This window comes from Lutra lutra, chromosome 4 (assembly GCF_902655055.1).
Source record: "Lutra lutra chromosome 4, mLutLut1.2, whole genome shotgun sequence".
Lineage (NCBI taxonomy): Eukaryota > Metazoa > Chordata > Mammalia > Carnivora > Mustelidae > Lutra > Lutra lutra.
Genome location: NC_062281.1, coordinates 64,811,591 through 64,830,024, shown reverse-complemented (window position 1 = coordinate 64,830,024; position 18,434 = coordinate 64,811,591). Strand labels below are relative to the sequence as shown.

The 18,434-nt window shown below is 35.1% G+C and overlaps 1 protein-coding gene across 1 annotated transcript in view; it reads left to right on the top strand.

The window, feature by feature from the left end:
* Positions 1–18,434, top strand: part of C4H8orf34 (chromosome 4 C8orf34 homolog) — a 383,506-nt gene that overhangs the window by 348,023 nt on the left and 17,049 nt on the right. The window contains 2 exon segments of the mRNA XM_047728261.1: positions 4,568–4,615; positions 15,326–15,419. Of these exon segments, the coding sequence (XP_047584217.1) occupies positions 4,568–4,615; positions 15,326–15,419 (142 nt within the window).

Here is an 18,434-nt window from a genome sequence, read left to right as displayed (position 1 = left end):
AATTACAAACTACTGTACCCAGCTTTTTACTGATTAGAAATAGATCACTGCCTATTTTCTTAGACATCAATAGTAACTCCTGCCTGTAGAATGTGCTGGAGTTTGGAAAGCTGAACTTCAATTTCTTTAACATCTGCCAGAAATTCAGTAATCCTGTGTAATAAAAATTAGAAAACACAACATATGACCATCATATTAACAGCTATATTACAGGAAATTGTAGTATAAAATTAGGAAATGATGTATGATATTAATACCTCTCTATCTAAAAATAGAGTATATTTCTGTGCATAGTCTAATTAGTGGTCTTCATTGTAATACTTGTGGTTTCATGTATTTGCTGTATTGTGTCTGGACCCCCACATAAAATCTTCCTTCCTTGTAAGAGTGCTCCTCTTTATGCAGCTCCTTCATCTGGCTAATTGACTAAGTCTTTAAGACTAAGATTAAAAATAATTTCCGGGGTGCTGGGTGGCTCAGTGGGTTAAACTCTGCCTTCGGCTCAGGTCATGATCTCAGGGTCCTGGGATTGAGCCCCACATCAGGCTCTCTGCTCAGCGGGGAGCCTGCTTCCCCCTCTCTCTCTGCCTGCCTCTCTGCCTACTTGTGATCTCTCTCTGTCAAATAAGTAAATAAAATAAAATAAATAATAATTTCCTCTTGGAAATTCCTAAATTCCTCTACTTTGTCTTTTTGATCACATGTATGCAATGGCTACAAAAACTTCTAGCACATGAGAATTCTTAATACTTATTAAATAAATGAATTAAATAAGTTCTCAATCCTTATTAAATAAATGAAAGGCTAGGTGCCCTTTCCTCCATTTTTTTTCCTCATAGCACCTTGAGTTCACCTATGTCAAGTAACACTTGCTCTATATTCGAATAACTTGTATATCTGTCTTCTTAAAGTATACTTTTTATGGTAGGGATGAGTTCTTGTTCACCTCTTTGTCCCCACACCTAGGGCAGTATGTGGTGTTGGTAGGTGTTTATAAATACTTTGGAATAAATAATGGGTGACATTTACAAGTCCCTGGAGTTTAGATATGCCTTGGCCATTCCTATCAAGCTCCTTTTCTCCTACATGTTCTTCTTAAGAGGATGCTGTCTGTGTTAGGATTATTGTTTAATTTCATTCATAAAACCGGGAAGAAAGAGCATTCTGGTGAAATTAGGGTTCTTGTGAAAATTTCTTTGGAGAAATTCATACCAAAGGCCTCAGACATAAAACGTTTGTGAATAAATATATTCTATGTAAAAGTGGAAGTCTAGATGTATTTTACCTAAGGATTTGTAAGAAGTGAGTAGAAAATACTGATTTAAGTAAGAGAAGTATAGGGTAGGGAAAATGGTATTGGATTCAGGAGAACGTGAGCCTAGTCTAGCTTAGTATATTCTAGCCTAGTATGTTCTGTGAGCCTAGTCTAGCTAGTATATACTAGCCTAGCCTAGTATATTCTGTTTCACTGAGAATATTTTCTTAAATGGAAAATAAAAAAGGGGAGCCTCAAGAGCCTCACCTCTAACAGCCACAATCCCATGCCAAATGGTAAACCGTAATCACATCAGTTTTTCTTTATTTTCTCTCTCTGAGTTTTTGCATTTGGATAATTTTGATTTACTTCTGGGTGATTATCAAAATATTATGTTGTTGAATGACTTGATATTTAAAATGCCAGTTCTTTAAAATTTAGAATAGGATGACCTTAGTTGACAACTGTGTGCTTTGAAAGGGATTTTATTTCATTAGCGCCCCCAGCAGGGGAAGGAGGGAAGGTCAGCATCAGCATTTCAACAGTCCCATGTTGGAAATGGGGAACCCCAGACAGTTATACTGAATGGAGCCTCTTGATGGGAGCCATCTATTCCCACCCTAAGAATTAGAGATCCTGACATCTTGTTCTTTGTTTCGTTCACTTGGCCCTGTGCCAGATTTGTAATCCTCTCTGCAAAGTGTTTGCCTCCTCAGTATTTTCCTCTCAGGGTCTTTTTACTTCGTGGTCCTCATTCATCACTGACCCAGGTCAGTGATTTCTGAATGGAAGTTACAGCCTAACTCCAGTCTGTGTGGCCTTTGAAACAAATGGTGTTGTGTGGGTTTCTCCTTTTCTGTGGTACAGATACTGAAAAGTACCTGGCACTGTGGGAAGAAACAAGCCTGTCAAGAAGCCCTATAGTGTACACAGTGCCTTGATTATATCTGACCATCAGGAAAACCCTCAGTCATTCCCAGGTCATACCATAAGACTGTAAGTGTCCAGACAAATTGGGAAAACCCTTGCACTCTAGCTCTAAGGAAACAAATAGCCCTCTTCAGTGAGTAACCAGGGGCTGCTCTCTAAACCCTCACTGTGACCCCTCAGAGGTACAGAAGTCAACCAGTCAGGCCTCCTACACTGGCCCCTCCAGAAAGCAGATCCATACCAGCCAGTCGTTTGTCACCTTGTCTTCTTACCCCTAGCAACTCAGGCTAAGTGGGGGGCGGGGAGGGGGGGTAAGGGGGGGAAAAGGGAGCAGGGGTTGCTATTAGTACACAAAAGACAGGTTTTCTGTCGTAGGGAAGAGCCAAACTGGAAGAGTCCACAGCGTTCTTTCTAGACTAATTGTCCAAATAAAGGGAGATAGTATAGCAAGTTCAGCTAGAAAAGCAGTTTATCTGAAGAAAATTTCCAGCCTTCTTCGTATGCTTTCAGTTAAATTCCTCACAGTTTGGTGGTTTTATATGGATTTGATTTTTCCCAATAGTTTATATTTTAGCTTAAGTAAATATAACTGCCCTATCTCTACAAGTGTCTTATCCATTGAAAAGTCCACAAGCTTGGAAGAATTTGGAAATATTTAAACTATAGCGTATGAATTTATTTTATTTTATTTTATTTAAAGATTTTGCTTATTTGTTTGACAAAGAGAAACACAGCTAGAGAGGGAACACAGCAGGGGGAGCAGCAGAGGGAGAAACAGGCTTCCTGCTGAGCAGGGAGCCGAATGTGGGGCTGGATCCCAGGACCCAGGGATCATGACCTGAGCTGAAAGCAGATGCTTAATGACTGAGCCACCCAGGCACCATAGCATACGAATATTTCACCAGTGGAAACCATGATTTGGAAAAAATAATATATATATCTGTGATTTCTAAGCATTTAGGGAAATCAGCATTTTATTTTTAGCTTAATTTTTGGTTTGAAATGAGCATTCTTTTTATTTATTTATTTCTTTGAACCCTCTCAAAATGCTTTGGAGTATACATCACAGTTTTTAGAAAATAAAGTACACTTAATTTTTTTTTTTTGATGTGTTAGACTTTTTTTTTTTAAAGATTTTTTTAAATTAATTAATTAATTTATTTGACAGACAGAGATCACAAGCAGGCAGAGAGGCAGGCAGAGAGGCAGGCAGAGAGAGAGGAGGAAGCAGGCTCCCTGCTGAGCAGAGAGCCCGATTCGGGGCTCGATCCCAGGACCCTGAGATCATGACCTGAGCTGAAGGCAGCAGCTTAACCCACTGAGCCACCCAGGCGCCCCAATGTGTTAAACTTTTCATTTCAGTGAGATAGAGAAGTGTCAGAGTTGAATCAGGTCCCAGCAGAGCTTTGCCCAGCAGAGCTTTGCCTATACCAAGTCCCTTGAAGTTACGCACTTTCCTAAGCCCCTGTGGCTCTAGGGTCTTTATATATCAGATTGGCTTGAGGATGTCTTGCCCTTAAGTTGTAGTGAAAAACCAGTCAAGTGAGATAATATACGGAGAGCCTTTGAAATATAAAAAAAAATGTACTTGAAAAATTAGAAACAAATGTAAGCTCCATTCACACTTATTTAGTTATCTTATAAACATACATGTTCTCCTAGAATTTATCTTTTTATCATATCTCAGAATTTATTTCCAAATGTCTCTGGCCGCATAGTATAAAAATATAACTTATTCAAACTAATGAGTTGTTTGACCATTTTGACTACCAATGTTTAGATGAATTTGGGATATATGTTTAATTTTATGTTGAATTTCTATGATTTAAATCTCAGTGATTACTAGTGCCCAGTGAAGGTCTAGTAAAAAGCACAAATAATGGAGAATTTACTAATAATGTACAAGCGAGGTGAGAAAGGCTGCATATAAACATTGGGAAAAGGACAGGTTAATGATCTATACTCTCCCCATAAAAATATTTTTAAATCCATGTGTTAGATCTTCATACAGATTTATAGAATATGGAATGAGTGACTTTTTTCTTAATCGAACTTTAAGAACATATTTATAAACTAGTAACAGAAAATTTTATCCATTTCTTTTAGTATTCTATCCTAAGATTTAGTTAGCTATTCCTAGTGGTTATTCGTTTATGTGACTTAAAATCCACTTAAGAGAAATATTGTTGCCTTGAAAAAATTATTTCCTTCAGAGGAGAAAGTTGCCAAACTGACTATTCCATAAATATCAAGATGAGATGGTGGGAAAACAGTAAGAATTTGGTGTTGTTCCCAGGTTTCACTACACTCCATGATTCATCTTCCATCGTTCTCCTTCTCCTTCCTCTGACTTTTTCAACTTCTCTTCCACTTTGCCTCTAGGGAGAAGTCTCCAGTGGAGGACAGTCACTGAAAAACTACGCGGAAGAAGTGAGTTTTAAGGTAGCCTTGTAACATAGTCTGAAATCAGTCTGTCATGTGGGACGAATATTCACTTGGGATCTCTCCATCTGATGTAGGGTTTCCAGTCTATAGCAATTCACTGGTCATGCCCACAAAACCAGGATAATAAATAACATGTTATCAAAATGTTTTTTTCCCTCATTGATGGAGGGATGCCTTATAACAAGTCAGTCATCCTGAAAATGAAGGCAAAGCTGCACAAACCTAGGGCTATCATATATTTCCACTCACAAACATTTGTTGATATCCTAATAAATGAGAAACATGTGTACATAATAATAAGATATTATCATTGCTCTTATGGAAAGAACAATCTGTACCAAAATGGCTTTCATTCATGTGATAAATGCTCATCAAGAACATTACTTGTGCAGGCCATTAAGCAAAGTGCTCTCTTGACAAATAAAATATATGGTAGATTTTTGTTGGGAAACCATTTAGACGTCTGGATTTATTTTGGAGATATCCAAGGGTGCTCAGTGTCACAGGATGTGTCTTTGGAGTGTATGCAAATGGTATTTGGGAACTTACAGATAAATCTGTGGATAGAATCCGTAAAACTCGATCTGAAGCCAAACCACAGTGGTCACTAAATTAGGTATCTGAATCTGTTGTAGGTGAAGGGAACTGGGAAATAGTTTGGTGATGATGTTGTGGAAGTACCAAATATTTGGTTTGAATATTGCTCCTCAGAAATAAAGAATCCAGTTCTCTAAATATTTTAGTCTTGTGTTCATGCATCCATTCCAAACCCAGTTTGAGTGGCCTACTGAATGTGCCACTGAAAATTTATTCAGAAGAGTGTACCCACACTTAAACTCACACTTGCTTCCAAATACCACTCGGAGAGGAAAATCAGAGTGCCTAGCACCCCTTTAAGTCTCTAACATCTTCCATTTGCATGTTTGGAGGTGGTTCAAGTTTTGTCAAAGGCACATGGAGAAGAGATAATGAAAGGAAATAACCAGGTTGATTGTCTGGGTTCAGGTTAGGAAAATCAAAATATATGGTGTGAAAAAATTGGAGGGTTAGAGCACCAACTTTCAATTTTAATTTAATCAGTTTGATGCAGAGATTGAGTAGAACATATTAAAGCAATTAATGTTGCCAAAGGGAGGCAGACACTGTTTTCAATGTACACCAGCAGAATTTCTCTTTAGGATTCTGTGGTTGCTGAAGCTCCTGGCTCAGCATTCCTCTGCAGGCAGCCTGATGCAGGGCTTGATCTCAGGACCCTGGGATCATGACCTGAGCAGAAAGCAGATCTTTAACTGACTGAATCTCCCAGGTGCCCTGGAACTTTATAAACAAATCTTATTTTAATTTTGTAGTTCTTATCCAGGAAGAAGATCCTTATTTTCTCTGTTATTACGAATGTGCAATCTAAAATACATATTTTACAGAATTGTGAATGCTTAATGTGAGAACAGGGTTGAGAATTTGTGCCTTTTTATTGGAGGTTCTGGCAGGGCATTGCTGTTCAATGTGGTTCTCTGATAAGGAACATGGACAATATCTGAGGGATTGGAAGAAATGCAAAATCACACCAGATCCAGATAATCTAAATTTGAATTCTAACAAGATCCCTGTGTGATTCAAGTACCCTGAAGTTTGAGAAACACTGCCTTAATGTGTTCTTTCAATGTTAGCTCTAGACAGTGACTACATACATCATGGAAAACCCCCAATTTTTATAATATAGGTAAAGAGGAAAATTCTATTAATACATTTCTGAGTTTTATTTGTTCATTTACTCTGAAAAGCAAAATTTTTTATTGCTTAGGGGTATAAAATCTCTCTAAATTATGAGAATCATCACTGACTTTCAGTTTAAGATTACAAGTATGTGTGAACTGTCCATAAACATTTTGAGGGGGTTCAGTATCACAGAGGGCTTTTACCTATTATTGGTCGATGTTTAGATTTTTAACCTTTTTTTTAAAACCAGCAAATGATCATTCTTTATAATAAAACTATAAATATGACCTTAATTAGTGAACTATTAGCTCATTACTAGTTGGCTTTCTGTAGATATTAATGCATTTGGTCTTTAGGAAATATATACTCAAATTCCTCTCCATTGAGAACATGTTGAGAATGTGAGCCATAAAATGATAGTTGCTTTTTTTCCCCCACTTGTGCTCTTATTTCACTTTTGCTCTCTTTCTGCATGTTAGTCGAACCAGCAAACAATAAGGAAAAATATTTATAAATGTTAGAAGCATTGAAGTTAAAACAGTGCTAGCAAACATTTGCTTTTATTTAGTATACACTAAAACTCAAATAAACCATAGTGTTTACATTTTTAATATATTTAACATTTCTTGTTAAAGTTTAGGCAACTCTTTGCAGATCAAAGTCTGGGTTTTTTTTTTTTTTTTCATTTAGTCTTATAATTAGACAGAATTATAACCACATGACATTAGACAATATTGTTTAGACCTAAATTGATACTAGAGACAATAGAATCTCCTCTACGAAAGCGAAGATGGAATTTCCATTCTATATTTTCTGGGGTTTAATGTATTATTTTTCCAGAATAGAATTTGTATTATTTTAAAGATTTTATTTATTTATATGAGAGAGAGAGTGAGAGAGAGCATGAGCAGGGTAAGGGGCAGAGGGAGAAGCAGACTCCCTGCTGAGCAGGGAGCCTGACGTGGGGGTCAGTCCCAGGACTCCAGGATCATGACCTGAGCAGAAGGCAGATTCTTAACCAACTGAGTCACCCAGGTGCCCCTAGAATTGGATTTGTATTTTTACCAAATAAAAAGTGAGTTATTTTCTAATAGTCTACTTTTCCTAATCTTCAAAATCATTCTTACAGTTTAATTTTTTGAAGCAACTATGTGTTTTTCACTTGAAAGACGCTTGATAACTCAGGTAGGCATAATAATTTCATATTGCATAAATTTCAGTTTTGAAATAAAACTAACATTTATTTTTTAAAAAACACATATAATTTAAAGGAACTTACCAAAACCAAGTACCTCCAAACCTTGATTGTCACACCTTTTATAGAGAAGCTAATCCATTTAAAATACCACATTTTCCAGGTGAATAATTGGAAAGCAGCATACCATACTGGCTAAAAATCCCTTCATCATGGGAAATTTATTAATTTAAATATGTATTTATCAGAAAAATATAATTGACTTCAATGGTTGAGAAGCTATAAAGAACTGAAGACTCAAATTAATGATTTTTTGAAATTTTCTAAAGAGCAATTTAGAAGCAGTTCCCCACAACTTCAGGAAGTTAGCTGGTGAAGGCCAGAGGCAGCATACACGGGAGTGTGAACTAACTTAAGGTGTCAAGAGGCGGCTTCGCAGTCTCTAAGTGTGTCAGACAGGAAGAAAAGCATGCTAAGCAGGCAGACCTTTTCCAAATCTGTTGAAGCCGGTTTTGCCAGCTCTACCATCTGAACTGGAAAAGGGACGGATTCTAGGCAACAAAATATCTTCAAATCACTTCTCATGCCAGGCTTGGCCCATCTTGTTTCTCCCGTGTTGTACTATTTGTGTGCTCACTACTGTCATGAAATTCCTCCCGACCATACTTTCTATAAAAAATAAGACATAATTAAATTTTTATCCTAAACAGAGATTTACTTTTCAAAAATTGATGTTACTATTTAATGATATGGTTTTATTCCCTTAAGAAACAAGGAAACAAGGAATTTTGTCAAGAAAATCCTGTTTTGTCTTTGACATTCCTCAAGAACTAATATAGGTTGTTAAAGGATAAAAATATTTTAAAAAAGTATAATCATGGCTCTTATACAAATATAAAATGAACGTGTATCAAAGATTTATTGAACTCACTAATTAGTAAGGGAACCAGTAAAGTATTACAACCAGTTCAAGGGAGAATTTAAACCCTCTCTTAAATAAGGAATGCTGAAATCAAGTTACGAAGAGAGGCAAAACCCAGCAAAACTGACCCATACCCGTAGGGTAATAATCAATTACATTCAAATGGATACAATGTAGGACTAGAATCATTTGCACTATCAGTGTCTATGAATTATGTAGTTATTGAACAGTTCAGTCAATGCAAGACCCAGAGCCTCCACAGAATCAGGTAACAGGGAGGATGTGCTGGAAAAAGATACTGTTTTTCATTGTGTATACCCATAATCTTTCATCCATTTCAAAGTTTTACAATTTTATCCCACAATTTCCTTGAGAGAAGTCACCAAATGAAATGAATTAGGACATAAAATGGAGCATGATCCCCGTGCACAGTAGAGTATAGCAAATTTGTCAGATAAATTTATTTTAGCACCTTGCATTTATTTTGTAGTATTTTTCACAATCTACCATTTATTTCTAACTTCATTATTGCCTTTTCTCTTGTCTTTTCCCAAATTCTATTTCTTCAAACTTACAGCTTCTTAAAATTATTACTCCCCTTTTCTTATGTTTTAATTGCCCTTTTACAATTCCCCAAAGAAATGGGCAGTAGAAGTAAAATTTCCTAAAAAATTATGGATTTCAGACTGATAATATAAGGAATTTCATTAGCAAATACAAAAAGAAAGGGATTTTCAAACTTTACAGCCATACCTCGGAGATATTGTGACTTTAGTTCCAGAACACTACAATAAAGCGAATATTGCAATAAAGTGGGCCAATGAATATTTTGGTTTCACAGTGCATATAAAAATTATGTGTATACTATATTGTAGTCTATTAAATGTGCAATAGCATTGTGTCTAAAAATGTATATATTTTAATTTAAAAACACCTTATTGCTAAAAAATACTAACCATCATCTGAGCTTTCAGCAACTCATAGTCACTGATCATGGGTCTCCATAACAAATACAGTAATCATGAAAAAGTTTGAAATATGGAGAGAATTAGCAAAACGTGACACAGAGACATGAAGTGAGCAAGGGCTATTGGGAAAATGGCGCCGATAGACTTGCTAAAGGCAGGGCTGCCATAAAACTTCAATTTGTAAAACAAAACAACACAAAACAAAACAAAACAAATACAGTGTCTGAAGCATGATAAAATTAAGTATGCCTGTATTGAGTAAGTAAGTTATTATATATGGAGAAATTCATTTTAATGAAAGTATAGGCTTAATTCTTTGTCAGTAGAAGCAGTCTATTAAATATATATGAAGAGGAGGGTAATTTTGTTTTGCTTTACGTTGGACATGCTTCAGGGATTTTTATTTTATAGGGATCCTATGGTTATAGAAGTAAAATGAAAGTGATTAATCTTTTTTGAAAGATAGAAGATTTTGTGCATGATTTTCGTATTGAACCAAAGGGAGAGAAGTATCTGTTGATCAAAATTGAAGTAGCCAATGGTGAAAGTTTAAGCAGGGGAACTTTATTTTCTCTAAACACACTGAACTTCCATGACCACAGATGACATAAATCACTGATTGGTTGCGTTTAGAGAATCCAAAAATAGGCTGTCCATGTGGAATAACAATACTGCTGAAGTTTATAAAGCACTTATTCTGTTGGCAGATAAAATGATATGTTGATATAGGGCTAGCAACTGTGTTCCATGTGATGCATGTCACTATTTCTCACCACTCCTCGTCCTTGGATGTTTACATACTTACGGTGAAAGTGTTTTAGAAAAAGGATGAATGGCATTTCTTCTAAAAGCAACCCAAGAGCTTACTCTTGGGGCTTTGAAACAGTTTGTACTAGGCTCAGATTTAGTTTAATATTCCTGTAGAAAAATTTTTGAATAAGTTGGCAAAGATGAACATGTCAGCTCTTGTTTTTAAAAAATGTTCAAGATTTCAGCTTCTTGACCTCATCAAAAAGTTTTATGAGCTCAAGTTTGAACATACATTTTATTGCCTGTAGGCATTGATGAAGCAAACAGGTGCATTATATTACTAATTGTATTTAAGGGAAAAATGAAGTAAAGCATTTAGATGATCTATTAAGAGTAATAGTTGTACTATGTCTACAATTCCAACAACTCAGTGTTTTTTAAAGTTCTTTCCCAACTACATGTTTTACTGAGCTCATGTTCCATTTTGTACTTTACATAATTTGCAATAAACAAAAGAATAACTGGATGCTTATTATCTGTTCAGGAGTAAAGCCATTAAAACTGGAAACCAGTCAGTAGGATTGCTTAGTATTCTGAACCATTGTGGGGAAAAAGTAACACAAATGACTTATTAGCTTTATATTTTCTTGTGTAAACAGGTTTTAGTATTTGGGCCCAAAAGGTAAACAACCAAAATACTTTTTAAATTAAAAAGTTTTTCATGGTTACTTTTCATGGTTTTTTCATGGTTACTTTAAAATTTTGTTTTAAATGAGTAAGATTTAGTTATTTTGATTTTAACTTACAAAACCAAAAAGGCTATTATTTTTCATAGTTCTTTTTTAAACTCCAGAGATCATGTCTTCCATTTTTTTTTTTTTTTTTTGCATTTATGCTGTTTCTTTAGTCATGGCCCTACAAGACCAAATCCAATAATTGATCAACTTGAGAAAAAAATAAGTTAAATTCTAAAAATAAACACTGATTTATATGTAAAGTGTATATTCCAGGATTAACTATCTTTATTTTTTCTTTGCTAACTTCCCTTACAATAGCCCTTCTAGTGTCTCACACATTCTACTGGCTGTCTAAAGAATCTAGACCTAGAAATTTGCCACTTGTGAAATACTAGAGAATCATCCTACTTGGTACATTTACCCACTCCATTCCATCACAAGAGAAGTGACATGCCTTAAATTAACCACAGTAAAAAACAAAACAAACAAACAAACAAAAAAACAGGAAACTGTGACTCTCAACCCCTGATGCAAGGACTTTTCACTGCAAAGCCTATCTCTCATATGACAGAAATATAAGTTTTTGGTTTTGTTTTTTTCTTTTCTAGTGTTATTGAGAAGTAATACATCACTGTGTAAGTTTAAGATGGCTTGATTTACATATATTATGAAATGATTATCACAAGAGGTTTTGTTAACATCCATCATCTCATATAGATACAATTAAAAAAATGTTCTCCTTGTGATGAAAACTCTTAGGAACTATTCTTTGGAATTTAAGTTTTAATCTGATTAACAGATGATTTTCGAGTTGCTGGTGCTAAAAAAAAATGTGCTTTTATTTTAAAATTGCAAATCACTTAAAATACTATTTTAATTATTTTAAATTTAAATAAACCTTTTTATTTTAGAACAGTTTTAGGTTTATAGAATTGTTGACTAGGTAGTACAGAGAGTTCCTATAGAACTCTCATCCAGTTTTAATTGTCATTAATACCTTAGTATGATATTATTTGTCACAATTACTAAACCAATATTGATACATTATTAGTAACTAAATCCATGTTGTATTCAAGCTTCCTCAGGTTTTTTTCTAATGTACTTTTTCTATCCCAAGACCCCATCCAAGTCATCATATTACATTTTGTAGTTATATCTTTAGGCTTTTCTTGGTTGTGACAATTTCTCATACATCCCTTGTGTTTGATAATGGTAAGAGTTTTGAAGTGTATTGGGTGTCTATTTTGTTGATTGTTCTTCAGGTGAGATTATATGGTATTTTTCTTGTAGTTAGACTGGGATGATGTATTTTGAGGAGGAAAACCATAGAGGTCAGATTCCATTTTCATCATATCCTGCCAAGGGCATATATGACCAACATGAATCATTGCTATTGATGTTGACCTTAATCATTTGACTTTTGGTGGGGTTTGTCAGGTTTCTCTGTGACAAAGTTACTCTTTTTTTGCCCTCCCTTTCCATATTGCACTCTGGTAGAAAGTCATTCTACACAGTATGTACTAAGGATTGGGAAATTATTCTTCACCTCCTTTGGGGCAGAGTATCTATACAAATTATTTGAAATCCTTTTGCATGGCATATTTATCTGTTCTTACCCATTAATTTATTTAGTCAGTCATTTATTTTTATCAGAATGGACTCACAGGTATTTATTTTATATTGCATAGTAACCTAGTGCTACCTCATTTATTTTATTGTATAAATTGTGCTAACTTTGGCCATTGGTAGATTTTTCAGTTGGTTCCTTTAATCCTTCGATATATCCCTCATTATGTTTATGTGAGAGAGAGTTTGCATGTGTGCATGCATGTGTGTATGTATGTGTGTGCAAGCATATGTGAACACTTTCTTGCTTTCTGGCACTACAAGATGCTTCAGGTTTATCTTGTATCTTTCCTGCCTCAGTCCTAGAATGAGTCATTTCTTTTTTTTTTTAATTAAAGACTTTATTTATTTATTTGACAGAGAGAAATCACAAGCAGGCAGAGAGGCAGGCAGAGAGAGAGGAGGAAGCAGGCTCCCCGCTGAGCAGAAAGCCCGATGTGGGGCTTGAACCCAGGACCTGGGATCATGACCTGAGCTGAAGGCAGCGGCTTAACCCACTGAGCCACCCAGGCGCCCCGAGAATGAGTCATTTCTTCAAGAGCTCTTGTTCTTTCATTGGAGAATGGTATTAGGAACCAAGATCTGGGTGATAGTTTTGTTCATTGTTATTAGGATGTCATTGCTTTAAGCCCTCTCAGCTGCCAGAGCAGATAGCTGTATGTGTATATAGTAACCTATGTATAATAAATATCCATAAATATTTCTGTATGTAGCCTTCTGTATATTTAGTAAGCTAAATATGAGTTCATACTAATGTCTCCAATTCTAATACATTACACATGAATCACTCTAGCTTTGCTCTCTATTAACTCCCGCTTAAACAGTGAAATATTTGGCTCCCAGCATCTGTCATCCATTTATTTCATTGTTCCATTCCAGTATGTAAGTATACTAGTTTCAGAATTGTTAACATGTGTGTACATAGGGAACAATTTATCAATTCGTATACAGTATTTGTGCACAGTTCTTTTTGGTTTTGCTTTTACAGATGCCACTCATTTTCAAAGTTACTTAGGTTAGAACCTTATTCCCCCACCACCTTCAATTACATTTCATACATCTGTAATGTATCTAGATCACTTTTTAGTATTTTGCCTTCCATCTTGTGATCCCCCAACCTTCTAATTGACTTTTTTCATTTGCATACACTAAGTTTTACACTGTTGTGTGAAGTTCTATAGATTTTGACAAATGCTAGTGTTTTGTATTTACCATTATATAAAATTTTTTCACTTCCTTAAAATATCCCCTCTGGTTCACCTATTCAATCTCCTATTCCCCTCCCAAACAACTAAAAAGTTGTAACTTTTTGAAACTCTATATTGGAACTAAACATCTCCAGAGGTAACTGTCACAATCAAGGGATAGCAAATAGGATGTTTTTCTCATACAAGAATCGTTTCAAGCAAAGTGGACATTCAATACTTGGTAATATCATCTTTCTTAGAAAATCAGGAGTTGTGGGCACTTATTTTTATCTTGTTAGTATTTGTCTGAACAAAATGAACAAAATACCTCAAGTTGGAGAAAAAGATTATTGAAAGAGGGGGAAGATGATAGATTTGAGACGTCAAAGGAATAAATTGACAGGTCATACTGGTTTTATTTTAAAATTTTAAAATTATATTTGAAAAGATTTCCTTATATCACAGCTCAATAAATTTGAAATTTAGAGGTGATGAAAGTTACGCATGCCCTTAGGGTCTTTCCACATTATTTTTGAAGCAAGAGAATATGAAAGGCAATTACTATGCAGTAACTATTACGTTGGCATAATAGCCACATAAAGGAATAGAGCAGTAATTCTGTCTTCCGCAAGGAAGGCTTTCAGTAGAGATGACATCTAAACCTTGGGAGAAGTGTGTTCATGTCTGAGACAGATAATTAAGTGTAGGCAGGAATTATAGCATGTGAAAACATCTTGGCATGTCAGACAGAATGACCAACTTGAGAACTGCCAGTTAAGTGTAGCTGGAGTGGAAGTGTTAGTTGAGGAGGGATGGAGATGGAAGTGGTGGTATATTGGGGTAGACAAGTATGGATCATAAGGAACTTTGAGTTTAGATTTTATCCTGAGAATTATGAAGCCCCTGGAAGATCATGAAATGGTAATAAGTACATTATATGGCATCTAAAAAGCCCACTCTGGCAGGAAACTGGTGGGGAGAATTAGGAAGGAACCTGACCCTAGAGAACATCATAGATGGCTATCACTGCAGTCAGGGTGGGAGAGAATGAGGGTCTGCTTTAGGGCAATGACAGAAAGCATAGAGCAAGAAGGAAGTATGAGAAATTTCTTAACAAAAATAAGGAAGTGAGAAGAGGAAGAAGGCAGTGAAATTAGTACTGAGACGTAAAGTTGAGAATGTTCTGTAAATCCCACTAATCTTTTTTTCTCATTAAAAGGAGTTTGAAACTTTGATAGCAAACAGGCACATTTTGTGCAATTTTATATTGAATATTTCATTGTTGTATTTCTAAGCATGCTTGCCAATTTCCATAAAAATATTAATTCAGGAAGGAACAGAGTCTAGATATTTCCTCTTATTAAGACATTAAATCTTATTAAAAGGGGAATATAAAAAATGAGTTCAGAGTTTATGGCATGACTTTGACATGAAAATGGATTTAAACTTATAACTCTTCTCTGTTGTGAGGAAATTATTCTTCTTCAATTTTTTTTTTTGGACGTGTAATTCATAGAGACTAAAGTGTTCATCCATGTTGGTATTCATGATATCCATCTAGAGTTTAATCCAGAATGAACTCTTTCTTTGGTAGGATGAATCCTTAAAGCAATTGCAAGTAGTTCATCAGCCATGGATCTTGCCAAGTGACACAGAAAGTGAAGGAGTCGAAGCAGAACAAGATAAATGTGAGTAGACATTGCTATTTATTGACAAATTGCTCTTAGCCAAAAGAAATCCACAACAAAGGTATTTCCCTTTCACAACATTAAATGCCTACAAAAAATTCAGGCTTGTTTAGGCAGACCATGTAAAGATAGGCTCTACTTCAGGTTAAATCTTGATTTAGTCATGTTTTCATTGTGGTGCAAACTGACTTTGCAAAGAAGGGTAGGTAACACCTCAAAAGAAGGAATTATTCTTCCTGAAGACCAGCACAGAATTTCCATTTGGAATGTGAATCTTCTTTTTTAAGATTTTTTATTTATTTGTCAGAGAGAGAGGGAGAGAGAGCGAGCACAGGCGGACAGAATGGCAGGCAGAGGCAGAGGGAGAAGCAGGCTCCCCGCCAAGCAAGGAGCCCGATGTGGGACTCGATCCCAGGACGCTGGGATCATGACCTGAGCCGAAGGCAGCTGCTTAACCAACTGAGCCACCCAGGCGTCCCGGAATGTGAATCTTCTATAAATATTGTGGAATTAGATCGGTGATAAATTTTAAAGCATGTGAGGATCATCTCATAATTTATTATATGTGAAATTATCACCATTGGTTAAATGAATAAGTGCATGAATATAGAAACTCTCGCAAGCTCACAAAACAAATTTATATTATAGTATTTAAGAAAAATAGAATATATAAGTCTTGATTTAAGTCTTTAGATTATAATCATAACAAAGGATGGATTACTCTGCTTTGGCATGACACAGTGCATGCTTCCCAGGGGTTTACTGACATTGTCAGATATATGGGCTCAGCAAACCAGATGACAGGTTGGAGTCTGGACTGTATAAAAATAACAAAGTAACATACCAAAATTTATTTTTTAAAATCAACAGTAGCCTGCAGAGAGAAATAAAAATTGTAAATGGTAAAGTAGCTCTCATGATAATTGGTGTGAAGTGATTAATTGAAGATTCCCCTAAGCCATAGCTACTAGGAATACCTACTATGTTACACAGCTAACATTATGATTCCTCACCCAGGGGGAATCCAGGAAATTGCTATTCTGGGTTAAAAGGCATTTAAAAATATTCTTATCCCATTTCCATAGCTGTAGGCTTATGAGGTCAGAGCCAACAACCAGGAGAGGTACAAAAGGCAGAGCACTCAGGTAAGAGGAGGCATAGAGCTGATGTGTCACTTGGCTGGCACATTCAGAAAAGGAGAATAACTTGGTGACATTTTACAGATTTTCTTGGAGGGAAACAACATCTTCTTCAGACAACAGCTGATAAAGACTCACAAAGTGAGCTATACTTTAAGCAAGTACAAAAATAAAGAGAATATTTTAAAGATGTTCAATACAAGGGATCCTGAGTAAAATGGTCTAGGAAAAGCATGGGATACAAAGAAGGGACTCCCCCAAGTAAGAAAGAATTAATAGTGACCCAAAACTTTTATGAAACAAATGCAAACCCTCTTATACTCTCTCCTTACTCTCCACACATTTAAATATACATGAACATTCATTCTGCACTTTGGATTCAGTCATTTTTACCAAATTCTTCTGAAGCCTTCATAAATTTTGTGTTTAAAAAAAAGCCTTCAAGGTAATGTGTGTGTGTATTCAATAAATACAATTTATATAATTTTGCTCTATCAGAATCAACACATAGGTACCCAGAGTGAGCAAGTCGAGGTAAACAGCATCCTTATAGGATGCACAGTGTGTTAATTCTGTGAGTGTGCTATAACTTATAATGAACTAAACCTTAAAAGCAAGAACAGAATAGATCAAAATAGTGTATTTAATCCATGCGCAAATTTAGACTTATTTGATCCCTTAAATCCAATGCCTCTAATAAATATTAAAGTCCAAAAAACAGCTTAATAATGCAAAGGAGATTAAAAAAAATTCCTAAAACTTTCTTTAACCCTTGTCCTCTAATCATATTACCTTTCTGCATATACTTTCACAAGATTTTGATAAGTTGCAATAATTTCCTCTTCCACTAGGATGCAGTTTTTGAGAGAAGGTATTTGTTTATATATTGACATATACAATAAGACCTCAATAAATATCAGAATAATGAATGAATATATTATTCTGATTCTTTCTAATTCATTTATCAAGACAGTTGGAAATTTAAACAAATAAAATAAATAATAATTGTGATTATCATAAAAATTATTTATAGTTTTAAAAATTTTAATATTGGATTTATAGTTTAGCCATGGATTTTGCCATATGGTCTATCAATCACTCTAAAAAAGGCCATTCTTGAACTCTCCTAGCCATAGACCTAGAACCAAAAATATTTGATTTCAGCAATGTTGTACTTGGAGGTGACCCTTGACAATGGTAAACTGTTTGAAATAAAATCAGGTTTTAAAAATAATTAGGTAGTAATAAGAGCCATCTGGAAATGGAATGCTAGCTAGTATTGTAGCCAAGCTCATAGCACAGAGATGCAAACATTTTTCAAGAACAGCATCCAACATTCAGGTGCTGGGACAATTGTAAAATGGAGCAAGCCACTGAGACACTAGCATCTCTACATATACTTGTACTCAATGCATGTGGTGTGTAAAACAGCTGGCAAGATATGTATAGATCATCTACCTCTTGATTTTCTCAGTGAAAGAAAATTAATGACATAAATAAATGTGAACCCAACATCTGATTTAGAGTCTAGAGGCTCGTATATTAGAATTTTATGAGTGAGGAAAAGGACAAGATTCATCATTCCAACAGTAACACCTGTTTCTTTGAGTCAGCTTTCTATAAATTATACCTAGGTAATTTTGCAGAATTTTCTCATTTCTCCTGAGACAAAATTATCATAGCAGAAAGTTTCCAAATAATGTGAGGATCTTTGTAGTAGTGCATATTTTTTATTGCATCATTTTAAAATAAGACAGCTCAAATAACTTTTATAAAAGACACCTTTTAGGAAAAGATATCTTGAATCATTAAAAGCGAAGCTTTAAAAACTTTTATTGTAAATAAGATAAGCAGAACCCTTAATTAAGTAGATATT